The 13,815-nt window shown below is 34.9% G+C and overlaps 1 protein-coding gene across 3 annotated transcripts in view; it reads right to left on the bottom strand.

Annotated features, from left to right (window-relative positions):
* The window catches only part of LOC123717550 (POU domain protein 2-like), a 54,887-nt gene extending 43,456 nt beyond the window's left edge, over positions 1-11,431 (bottom strand). For 2 of the 3 annotated variants that reach the window (XM_045673600.1, XM_045673602.1), the window contains exons 1-2: positions 11,279-11,431; positions 654-719 (exon numbers count right to left, since the gene is read on the bottom strand). In XM_045673600.1, coding sequence (XP_045529556.1) covers positions 654-719; positions 11,279-11,369 — 157 coding nt within the window. In that variant the 5' untranslated portion in view covers positions 11,370-11,431. Of the gene's footprint in view, positions 1-653; positions 720-11,152 lie in introns of all 3 variants that reach the window. The other variant, XM_045673601.1, reaches the window with a different exon arrangement.
* Positions 11,432-13,815: the final 2,384 nt, after the last annotated feature.

Genomic DNA, 13,815 nt, shown 5'->3' with positions numbered 1-13,815 from the left:
CAAGTAGCGACCACAAAACACCTGCGCGCCCAGGAAGGTCGGGTCACGTACTTATTATTCAAATTACGTGGATAACAACATGACAGTTATTATTTTGATAGGCTTGTATTATATCTGATAACTTTTTCTATTGTAATATGTTTGTAACTTTCACAAAATCCTTAATAGATAAATAATTTTGAGTGAAGAATTTCTTTTATTTTAAAAGTAGCTCAAAAGTTTTGATAAGAATTTAACTGTCATTTTATGACTTTATAAATTATTTTTTGTTTGTTTGTTCAGTAAAATAACCAGTGTTTACCAAAATAACAATACATTTCTATAAGTTTTTTTATAGCTGATTTAATCTTTAATTGTTATTTTAGATGTTATGGCTGAAAATGATATCTAGGAGGTTTAGAATGTAAAGTAGAAGACGAGATTGCGTTTCGCTTGATTGTCATTGGTCAAACGGAAGAATGGATCCAGTGACATGTCTGCGTTTGGTCTAGAGAGAGATTGACCAAATTCAATCAAACTTATCACATCATCACTATCGTTTTGTCGCTTATATTCTAACCCCTATTCAAATTAAATAGTAAAAATTACAGAATTAATAATTGAACCATTCTTAATCATAATTCTCAATTAAAATAATACTTAAGGAAGCTTACCGTCACCATTGAGATCCAGCACCATCTGCGTGTTGAAGTAGCCGCTCACGTCGCCACGCCCCGACACTGTAATAACGATTTATAATTAAAAACTGTTACATATTAATTATTTATAATATTTAAAGTGTCGAAAATAAAAGTATTATTATTTATAAAACTTGAATCTCGTGGAATCTAGCTATATTATATGCCATATAACATATGACTTTTCCTAAATTCTCCACCGTGAGACTCTCATTCCAGAGTTCGTAAGTTTCCTACCGCGTGTGCATCAATGGCCTTTCTAAGTACATATTTAAGACTCCCCCGTACGGTTTAAGAAAACATTATTAAGAAATTATCGATACTTATACCCGAAAAGTCGACGGCGCGGTCTGACTCAGAAGGCTACTTGCCTATAAAAGAAAGATATGCTCACGAATAAGATACTGAAGTTTGAAACCCAACCCTTTAAGGTTGTAGCGTCACTGGTTTTTTCCTTTGCTTCCATTATATTAAAATGTCAGATATGTAACTTATTACCTAAATCTATAGTGACATCATTCATCATTTGTTTTTGCTGACCCAAAGTGTGGTGGTACTGTTCAGAACGATTAGGACAAAATATTCCATTTGAGATAAAATTATACATATAATGTAAACAGTAGGCTCTTTATGTAAGGAGGTATGTGATACTAAGCCTTTCATATTTTGATGGTGGTAAGCATTTTAATACAATTTTAAGAAAATTATCCAGTTATATTATGTAGGAGATAAATATGTAAATACGTGTTCATAGACAACATTATTCTGTCTAGTCTCTGACAAGAACATTCATTCCACATTTAAATAAATGTGAAATTGTTTGGAATGGTCCTATCTTGTAAATTAAGACTTTTTTGTTCAATTAAATCAGATTTAATTATTTTTTTTGCAAAAGTATCTAAATGTTAAGTTAAGCAAATTAACTCCAAAACTGGTAGAGCCAATCTCAAAACTCTTTCGCCATTATCTTGGTTGGGTTATATACATGAACAAAGACAAATTTTTTTCGAGATATAAAAAAGTCACCAGTGAAAAACGGAAAGTCTACCTATAAAGCATTTACTGCCTAATATATAATATCGACATTTAATGCTGTCATATTTACAGGTTGAGTTAAAACTTGAACTGTTATTGGTTCTTCTTTCAAAGCTGATGAATTTGAACCTTAGAAGCCTCCGACGAAGTTAACGTCGTCGTCGTAGGTGGCTTTTTTTAGACAGACGTTAGTTATACCTCAATTGCTTATAATATCATAGTTTGCAAAGAGATCATACGTATTGTTGAAGAGGTGTAGATTATTCGTTTGGCGAGACTGCGCGAACGCATAGTTTCGGTCGAGCGCACAGTACTCGGTGCGTGCGCGAGTTTGTCCGGCCACCGATACCTGTGATACCATCTAGATTTAACGATAACTGTTACCAACACTCTTGCCTCTTCATTCACACTATCTCTGACGCAACTCGGTCATCAAAACTATGGAATAATACAATGTAACAAATGCATCACGTTTTTAATGCTTTAAATAATTAATATTTAAAAATTGAAATGTTATTTATAATTACGAAAAGAAATGTGTCTCACAGACACAAATTACTCAATGAGATTCAAAATAGTATATTTGGATGTATAGGAGTTTCAAGACCTGTAAAGCGCCTCCAAGTAATATCTGTTTCGTGATCAAATGTTTTTTTCTAATATACGCTTCTGTGCCTGACACACGCCGTCGACTTTTTGGGTTTAAGGCATGTCTTAAACCCAAAAGTTACGGGGGAGTATAAAATACACATAGACAGAAAGTCTATTTGGGATTGAACCTATGACATAAGGGATAACAGTGACACGCTAAAGCCACTAGACCAAAACACCACACACCACCACATTATCTACCAACAAAACACCCATTTGAAGCCGGGACCTCTGGGTTTTACGCCACGCGCGTTAAAAACTGTAAAAGTGACGGATCGTGTCTTACTTAGCTTTATCGTGCTTAACTGAAACAAATCAATTACAAAGTGACTTTGGGATCATTGACCGCACAATTCAAAGGTCAACCTATTTATTAAGGTCCCGTTATAACAGAAGCACCCCAAACGAAACCAGGGGAGATGCTATCTTCGCACTGAAGTTGTCGCACCTGTGCGGTCGTGTGCCCTGAGCTTGCATATAACACTTGTAATAATAACGTCAGACAGAAATATCGAACAAACGATTCTTCATGTTCGGCTCAGTGGGTTAACCAGGTTTATTTACAAATGCGTATTTCATTTAAAACGTTAAAGATGTTTTTAAACACGATTTCAATAAAAGCATATGTACTCCATACCAAATGAAAGGCCCATACCATATGGCGCCATATAATTTTCACTTATAGTTAATGGTAAAAAAATTGTAGTAAGTCAATAAATTTCTTAAATAGATTAGGTTATAATGCATAAAATGCAATAGTGTTTTCCTTGCGTGTGTTATGCTCTGTCTGTAGTACCTATAGTTGTATGTCCAAACATACAATTCAATGAAAATCGATATCATCGTCTGGCAAGATTCTTCTTAAAAAATTAGTGAAACAGGGCATGTGTGATTGTAGAAAAGGAGGTATTGGCCAATCACAATCAAGCGCAACGAGTTGTCTTTTGTTTTACAATTCAAACAAAAACGTCTATCTTATCGGGGTATATCGAAACTTCAAACAACATCTATATAACGTTCAAATGTTTAAGCAGTTTGCCAGACTTTGTATAGTTCACGGTTCATTAGCCGTGCACGTGGGACGTGAGCCAGTGGGACAGCGTTGACAGTCGCCAATTTCCGCAAGCACAGCGCACCCGTGCGTGCCCAACCAGCCACCACAAGAATCATAAACGGCTTAATGGGATTTAAATTCGCGTTGTTTGGATTTACGTCCGGTCCCTAAGGCCGGCCGGTCCAGCGCCGCACTATTTCACGCGACGCGATTTACTGCGGCCCCAGTGAATGATGGCCGCGCACTAAACGCCACCCTTTCTCGTTTATTTCCCTATCCTTTAATACGATGCTATCTTTCGGGTGCGATTACGGGCGAACGAGAATTCTTTGGGACGATTACTTATTCGTTTGAAGTGAGGCAACAATTCTATTAGCGACCCTCGCGCTCAGTCTCGTTTACTTTAAACGAAATGTGCCAGACCCCGCGATTGCCCCCGTATTGTTCCAAACTTCACTTTAATACGCTTTATTCTCATTCACCTAACTTCGTACTATATATTTATAGACTATTTTCTTCAAATCGAAAAGCTTTGTTTGTGACATCTATAATATACAGTTAAAGATAATGAAAACGTAAAAGTACTTTATACTTAACATTTGCACAAATGATATAGAATTTATAAAAAGCCTTTAAACAATAACTTGAATAAAATTTAATACGTCTGAATTGTAACGATATCAAGGGCATAAAATCACATCATTTTGCATTTTTGGCAAAATAACCAGTGTCGTTTTACCAGACTTCCTATCTTCGGTCCATAATTAAGCAGATCTTTTAAGTAAAATTTTAAAGGTATCCCCTTCAAACTTTTAGATTGTTAGCTTAGAAGAAGCTAGAAACGCTTTCTTAATTGCATGCCCAGGTCAAAAAATTTAATTTTCTCTAAATTCACAGAGGAACTGGGACGACATAAACTGCAAATTGACTTATGACAATCTTGGAATCAATACTCCATGTATTCAACAACAGAGCTGGTGCTTGTGAAGCGGCTAAACAGCTAAAGCATGAAAATACAGGGGTCTAGGCTGTGAATTTGATTTTGTCCCATTCGGTGTCGAGACCTTTGGTCCGTGGGGTCCTAGCTCTATGAGGCTTTTTAATAAAATGGCAAAAATGTTTGTCGACATCACAGAAGAGTCTCTAAAAGCTAGAAGCCACATTGGGCAAAAAATTAGTCTAGCTATTCAAAGGGGAACTTTGCCAGTAACTTCAGAACCTTCTCCTTTTAATAATACATTTTAGTTATTATATTTTAAGGTTAGTTATTGTTTTTTGTTACAGTAATATATGTTAGCTGTAGGATTACTTTACATCTATTTTTTTACATTTCTTATAAATGTGATGTGTCTGACATATTTCCTTATTGAAGAATAAATAATGGGAATATACTCTCTGAAACAACGATATCTGTTAATCTGAATATTCAACAAAACATAACGTTCATTGTTATATCTTGTAACAAAAAAAATTGCCGGGTAATCTACATAAAATTTGTTAATGAGCGAAAAGCTTTTTACTCTCAGTGAATTTATAGAACCTCTTCCAGTCTGTAAAAACTAAAAATGCACTGATGTGCTAAATCGGTTGATCGACAACTTATAACAAGTAGCAAGACATTCTTTATTTAAATTGATTATGTTACGAGGTATTTAGGTTCCAAATTCAAATTTTTCCTTTGCTTAGAATGCGATATCATTTTAAACTTACTTTTATAGAACGCAAACCTCATAATTAAACCGACCCGAACATTTTTGTTGAATCCCAACTTTATAAACCAACAAATTATAAAATACTAAATTAATATATCCTCGATTTATTAAACGGAAGTAAGTCTACAGATGTGTCGGTCGGAAACAGTAAACACCTAGAAAGACGTGGGGTGATTGACCTCTGGTTAATTGCGTCTCAGCCCACTACCCCCCTAATTTACCTCAATATGCCCTTCCCCGGGGGGTGGCGGGGTCACGCAGACCTTCGCACATGACGTCGGCGGACGTAACTCGCCCTATATACGAAAATCGATGACACAGTAATGGGCACAAGTTCACACAACGAGCAACAACGATATTATAGCGTCAATCTAACAAAAATACAAAAATTATAATGTGGCTAAATATAAAAACAGACCGTTATAAAATATTATCATATTAACTAAAGTTTTAAAAATAACCTGAAGTAAAGTAATTGTGTCTAATTATAGAAAACGCGATTTCAGTTAATATTTTGTGGTTAAAAATCTGGACTGGTACGCTCTTTTCTTCAAGGATCCTAAGTCGAATTGGTTCGGCAATAATCTACTTACGTCTGAATCTTATAAAGAAACAAATGTCAAGAGTAAACATAGTGTTTTCCTAGAAAAAACTATTGACTTATAGAAAATATTCAAAGAATCTAAAGCACGAACTCTCTAATTAGGTATAAAATAGGCGAACTATGGCGGTTTCCTATGTTACCCGTTGTAACCTTCGAAGGATGACTCCAGGCGACGACATGAAAGAAACTAGAGATGTTTTTGTTTCGAAGAATCTGCATGCATAGGCTTTGTCACGTCACAGTCTACAGTAAGTAAATAACAATCTCTTATGGCTGTAGAAAGCTAGTATTCGAGTTAAATCTTTTTGTATATTGGGTGTATTCTCACTGGTATTTATATGTACTGTGGGTAGGTATGCAGATGGGTTCCCATCATCAAACCAGTAGGACTAAAAAGTGGAATTTGCTGGCATCTCACACAGTGTACGCCGCAGCGTGCATTCTACATGAAACATTGTCTCATTTCCTTATTCATTCTAACTGAAACCTAATATTTAAGATATACCTATTTTGCGGGTAATAAGTTTTGATATCTACTTATGTATTTCTAAAATAATTAAGTACATTTTATTATTTGGTTTTAAAATGATTACGCCGGCAATTGAACATAGGATATTCAAGTTTTGCATAGAAAAAAAGATTAAACGTTTGACAATTAATTATTTAATCTTAATATCTGTTCGTTATACATTGTAATGTTTTCACTTTAAAGAAAAATGAAATTAAAAAGAAAACTATTAGTTTTTCAAATACACACGAACTACTGAACAAATATTGATGCATGAATCATAAATTGTAGGTAGTTAAGAAAGTATGAAGGATGGAAGTCTCGTTTCGGTCGCCAAGTCACTCTTTGGGTCGCAGAGCCAGCACAGTTTGTAAAGTGTCCTTTACATAACCTTTCATTGTTTTCGTTATATTTTTTGAGGTGATTACTTCTTATGGGAGGGTAGACCGCTTCGTTACGTAACGCGTTACGGCGCTAGTCTAGCTTCTCTATCTTTCACGCATACGGCAGCGGTACTCAGGCTGCTCCTCTCTCACTCTAACCAGCAGCACTAGCCGCATTTCGGACAGACGCTTTTCTCTCTCTCTACTCAGTGTATAGTGTGCGTTAGATATTTACTGTAGACAGTGAGCATATTACCTTAAACTATCACCGCTTTTAGTGAATATAAAGAAAAAATATTTAAATAAAGTATGTCGAAATAAACAATTGTATCCGCTTCATTTAATACACAATAGAAACTAGTGTAATTATTTTTTAACTTTAAAACCTTATTTGGTTTAACACTTATATAACATTTAAGTGAAAATCCGGAAGACGTAGACGTCGGAACGAACGATAGCTATATTAATAGATTTTATTAATAATATTAAGCGTACACTAATAGTAATAATCCAATGGCGCTACAATTCTAAATTAGTCTTAGACTCAGATTGAAACCATTTTGACCACTCTTATCATAGACAATATACATATTTGTATTCTGTCTGCAAATATAAATTTTTGATTAGAGATGCTGGTTTCGTCACGATGTTTTACTTAGCGAGCGATTATTAGATGCGCACATAGAAATTTCATTGATGCACAGAGATCCGATCCCGAACCGACCCTACCTCAGGGATGAATCGCTCGCTAAAGCCACTAGGCCAACGCTGCTACTCTTAAACACACTATTTATACATGTTAAAACTATCTTCCCGGTCTTGTACTCGTCGTGGGTTTTAAATGATCATGTGATCCATTAGCATAGGGAAGCCCCAGGTCATACTATTTAGTTATTTATATATTTAAAAACAAATGACGTTCTTAAAGACTTTATAATTAGATTTCACATCATTCCAATAATTTAGTCCGCAATTAGAATAGTTTCATTGATACTAAATGATAATTAAGAATCTTAAATGTAAATTAAAATTACAGTTAATCTCTTCGATACCTTTATAGGATAAATCAAATTTCAATTGATTAATTGATGTAATTTGTCACAAAAGATATCATTTAACTGAAACAGAGCATGGATCTAAAAAACCTATTACAAAAACTTATTAAAAATGTACAATTGTACAATATTAGTTACATAATATATTATATCCTGATACTGTTTAACTATAACTTTTAAATCAACGCGATTTGATAAAAAAAAGTAGCTGTCCCTATAATTTGTATACTTTAAAGAGAGCAACCACAGAATTTTGCAAATGACCTAAATGAAAATACGTAGGAAGAATGAATGTTTTCGAGAACTAATTACAAGCGCCATTTTGCGGGATGCTAAAGTCGAAAGTACCGGAGCATCTGGGATCGATGTGGTGTTGTAGGCCTCAATTTAGAAGCAAATAAACATTTCTCATGGCTTTATACTATAAATAGAGTAAAGATTTCCATGAGGTAGTTGGCGGATACTTGTTCATTTTAGCCGCTTTTAATTCTGTCAGAGAATAAACCTGGGACGTAGGCTAACGGTTATTTGTTTATAATAATATTTATTGATAATTGGTCGTATTATTGTTGTCGGTTAAAGCCCACATGAGTTGGTATGCGTGTCTAAGTTCCCCGTCGGAATAACTGAATAATTGCGGGGAATTTCGTGGGAGTTAACAAGTGGCTTGTCCTGCCTTTCCTCCACTTACTCATTCTTAGAACTCTCTTCATTTACTTTACATTTCTATGATTAACCGCTTTTAAACAAAACTATTACAATTTGATTGTAAACAAATCTTGGACAAGGCGTAATATAATACATCTAAAACGTGTAAGGAATAGATGTAAGATTTCTTCGGTAAATAAAAGTTCTTATAAGTTACTATTAATATTGTCATTAGTAATTATAACATATACGTATATGTCTATAGGTGTTCCTAACAATATATTCCTCATTTCCCTGCTCCTTCACTTTTACTAAATTCCGACCAAACCCAGTGTTAACAATACACAATATGTAAGCAGTTAAATTGTTTAAGAAAACAGATTATTATCCAAATACTAAATAAAGCAAGCTTTCATTTTAACAAACAATTTTGGCTAGTTGTGCACTAATTATTTTTTTATTCGCTCTCCTAATAATTATACTTGTACATTGTAAATTATAGTTTCTTTTTTACACATTAAGATTCGAAGTACTTTGCAAAGTGTTATTTGCGGGATAACCACTGACTACATAAATCTGTAAGTTAGTACTAGTACTAGAGAAATATCGCAGTGAACTTTTAATTTTAACTGCTTTAGGTAGATCAGTCTTATGATCGCTTAACATGAACCGTGAACAAAAACCCCATTATACAATGAAACAGAACAATCATTATGAATATCATTATGCTGAGCTATTTTAATGAGGCTTTATTAATATGCTAATGCAATCAGCTCTCATTATTCAAAAATACTTTATAAATGCTCGCGTTGCGTACGCGCCGGCCGGGCCGTCGCGACTTCAAAAATTATTATATGCGCTACTGCGTAATTACTAAATTATTTAAAAATAACAACAATTTGAATATGTTAATGATCAAGTTACTAAACAATATAAAATACTGTTAATGAGCATCTTATGGTTCCATTTTGATATTAGTTTAGTTTAAATTGAAATATAGTAAAGTTAAAAAAATTAAAAAAATTCTTTATTAATTTGGATCTTGGGTTCGTTAGGATGTTGTGTTCAATTATTTGTTAATGTCTAAAAGTACACAAAGTTAAAGACTAAGTATTTGGTTATTATAAAAAAGCGCGATGACTATCAATAACTCGTAAAAATGTATAGATTTTTCTAATACATGTTTTTGTACCCTGAGATATATGATTTACACAAGTATTTACTAAGACATATTACAATATATTTTAATAAGTTAATGTTCCAAACGTCAAAGAATATAATTTAATAATTTGTTTTTGACTGAAGCAATTCACGTCGCTTTTTTACTTATACCAATTCTTAGTTTATATTTTAATGCTGTTTATATGTTAATTATGACGTTTGAATATAGCTTCTAACATTGTTCATTTGTTTTTAACTAATGCAGTAAAATCCTTAGACTTTACTCTTAGTAGTAGCATAATAAATTTGTTCATAGTGGTCGCGGCAGAACACATGGCATAATTGTAATAAGAGAACTGTTATTAAATCGAAATGCGTGTACAGGTGCGTAGTTAAGTTCGCGTGATCCCGCAAAGTTCACCGCTCTCTCATACACCGGACATAAGTCGCCATTATATTCGGTAATTGATATCAACTATCATAACACAAATTCGGGGTTCCCGTCCCGTGGGTTGCTTTTGACCTTTACATACTGTTGACGTTTCGATTCAAGTTTCTTACACAACAAACACAACGAAAAATACAAAATAGGTTTTAATATTAAACATAGACGTAGAAGATTTTCTAAGTTAGAAGATTTAGACTTTCATATTTAGAACATACTTTAATTATTTTTTTATTTGGATTTTAAAACCAGTGTTATTTTATTGAGAGCCAAAACTTTTGTAAAAATCTGTTTGTTTTAATGTTGTCACTTTATATTTGTTTTGTAAGAAATAATTTAATTATAAACATTTAACAATGTTGCCGTCACTACTTTCTATGCTACCACTGATTAATTGTATGAAAGTAGATCATATTAAGTAGGCACTACGTTAATTGTATTTTTCACGGTCCAAATTAATTAATTTTGTTATATTTAGCCTTAGCCAGTGAATTTGTCCAAAGACATTATCATTGAGTCCGTTCCATTCAATAATTAATAATACAAATAATATATATTCAAATTTTAACGTATTTTTAATATTCATATCAATTATCCCATCCATAAATTATATTAAATTCACATGAGCAGTAAATGACAATTATAATTTAGCAAGTTTGTCGGGGGTGAGCATTCAGCACTATCAAAGGACTGTTATCAAAAGACATAGCGAGGGGCGAATGTCCATCAGTACCATTACTCGTATTACGAAAAATTGAATGATCCTACGGGGTACAGGTCAAAGACGTTTCGGATTCTTGCGAGTTAATATCGCGAGGGGACAACCCTTCCGGGATTATCGGCTTGTTGACACATCTTTATGTGAACACCACGTGTGCTATCAATTACGCACCTGACATATTGGTACTTGTAGCAGGGTTAACAAAGAACACTAAAATTGGAATTATTTTTATGGTGATGTGCCAACTAGTAAAGTCAACATTTGTTAATCTTGAAGTCTCTTTAAAAGTTTTTATTGGAAATATGTTGCCAATGCGATATAGTAAATTATTGAATGCAAATTATTCGAAATAGTTTAAGATTTCTCACATTATGTGAAGTTGACAATTAAAAATCACTTAGCGATTCTTCGAAACATTGAACGCGCACGGGAACTACCTCGCATATTTTTCCACATCCATGAGCCGCGCCGATAAAAATGAATGATTCTTCTACTTACTTGTGCGCAGCGAATGATAATCAAATAGAAATTGATGCATCGAAACGGATCACTAGCACTATCAGTTATCACGGGCGGTTAAGTGAGTAGCGCGAACGAACAGTAGGGGAGAGAACAGAGACTGACCGTGGGGGTGGTCGCGCCAGGTCGGTGTGGTGGAGGCGCGCAGGCGCAGGGAGCAGTCAAGCGGCTGGTCGCGCAGGGCCAGCGCGGGCATTTCGCGGCCGCGGCCGCCGGTCCGTGGTCGCGCCGTCTCTAGCGCGAGTGGCGTCCGCCCACCGAGCGAGTCCGAGAGGCACTGGCGCGCGCTCGCACCGTTTTTCCGCAAGTTTTTCAGCGCGCGCGGGGCGGGGCCCGACCGACCAATCACAGCGCGTGGTGCGCCGCCCCGCTCCGCGCCGCCCCCGCGCTTATTTACGTGCCGTATATTAAAAGGGTTTTCCGCGGCGCGTTATGGATTTTCCGAGCCGTTTTACATACGACCCGCTCCGCCGCCCTCTCGCAGCCGTTCTACACTCCTTATCGCTCTACCTACTTAAATTGTATGCAAAACGTCGCTGCCAATACCTACAAAGATTTTTCCTTTTCAGATTTTCGTTTAAACTTTAAAGCTTTTGACATATTATTAGGTTAATGATCAATATAACAATACGTTATTACTAATTATAATATTTAATAAAGGCCAGACCACGAATTAACATGAATAAAATAAAAATTAATAGAATATAAAAATACTCTAAGAGCGACGAAGATTTGCGTAATGATATTACAGATTATTAAATACAAGATATAAAGTATATAGTAGAGGCTGAATGTGGTGTAGGCGGTTGTGGCTGGTAGACAAGACGTGTGACGTCACGCGGGTCGTTGGCCTCGCCTGAACTTGAACCCAATACACACCAACACACTCCCACTTATTTATTTTCAGCAATCCTCGTGGCTGACATAGTAATTTAATTATTATCATCACCTATTAACTACTGGAAATCATCATATCTTGGTTTTGTTTGGTGGAATTGTAATGTTTTTAAGAATGCTTTAAGCTTAAAAAAATCTATTTGATAAGAACGTTTCGGACTAAAAGGTTCGGCTGCATAGATTCGGTCGGTGCCGAAAGATTTCATGTGGCTTATGAAGTGCAAGCTGTCAGTCTATAATTGAGTCTGCACCAATTCCTTATGGTGCAAAATACGTTTAAATTGACAGATTAAATAAATAAATATTTAATTTCTCGAACATAAAGCTACCAACGGGATCAAGGGACACAATATAAATACATTTGTGAGCGCTTTGGTATGAAGCTACCAACTTGACTTAGGGTCCTTCAAGATAAGAGTGTACCAGTTCCTAAAAGACCGGCAACGCACTTGCGAGCCTCCTAGCAGTGTGAGTGTCCATGTGCATATCAATTGAAATCAGATGAGCCAGATTTTTTTGGGTTATGGTTTCAGTATAGCTATTACGAAACCAAAGATATAGGAAATTCTTTACAAAACCTTCTGGTACGTTATAGAATTATAAATAGTTTCTAAATAACGAACTTTAGACTAACAGTTTATTGTATATGAACCTGTATCCCGCATAATATTATTATCCAACGATTTTGGTATATCTGAGCGAAGGGATGATCTTCACCAGTTTATACTCTGACAAACGAGAAGTATATGTAGCTTATCTTCTATCTACTTAATTCATTTATTGAATTATTATTTAATTTATTTGCTTGATATAGTTTGGAGAGGTTTGTTCTTACAAACAAATATATTTACCCCAAATCATCGTTAAATACATTAATGTTTTCACTTGGATTTGGAAATATGAAAAAAAAATATCAGTGATATACTACCTACCTAACCCACTAAAATATGTTACGATTATGTGTTATCTGTTCAATTAAATTAAATATGCGGTTAAATATGCATCTCCTGGACAGTCGTGCCCTCCAATAGGCCACATTTCACTACTGATGGTATTGTGACCAAACGTCATAAAAATAAACACGATAAAAAAGACATACATTCATATTAATGGTACTAAAATTGAAATACAATTAATTATTGTAACAATACCTGCAAAGGCTTACGATAACTTTAAAGTATCGTGTGCCTTACAAAAAAATGAAGCGTGCCAATATGTTGATAATACATAGGTGAGATGTGGGTCAGCCGCGTGACATCTGCCGCCCCCGCACCTGGCCTCCCCTCACCCCGAATGCAGATTTATAGCAGTAACCGAAATTAGACGCAACAAAGACACGTAAACACCGGAAGAGCCTTTTCGCAAACTTTTCGAACATTTTTAAAAATGGAATTCGTCAAATTCTACCATTTCACAAACTTATCGAACAATTTTAAAATTTGACATCGTCGAATTCTACCGTTCCGCAAACGTGTCGAACATTTTTAAAACTTTTAAACAAATCAATGTATTTGAATTAAATACGTATGGGAGATTCAAAATTGTTTTTATGTCACCGAACAATGCCAGATTTAGAGGTCTGGAGGCCTTGGGGCAACAAAGGAGTAGCCCCAATTATCTTTCATTTTATTATTATAAAATAATATTGTAAAATTTGTTGTTGGAACCTTAGAAAGTTTAGATTCAATCCAGGGCTGTCACCAAGGCAGACATTATTATTTTACACAGCCAAAGTCGAACACTAA

The sequence above is a fragment of the Pieris brassicae genome, chromosome 12, assembly GCF_905147105.1.
Source record: "Pieris brassicae chromosome 12, ilPieBrab1.1, whole genome shotgun sequence".
Taxonomy (NCBI): Eukaryota; Metazoa; Arthropoda; class Insecta; order Lepidoptera; family Pieridae; genus Pieris; species Pieris brassicae.
This window is presented reverse-complemented; position numbering and strand designations above follow the sequence as displayed.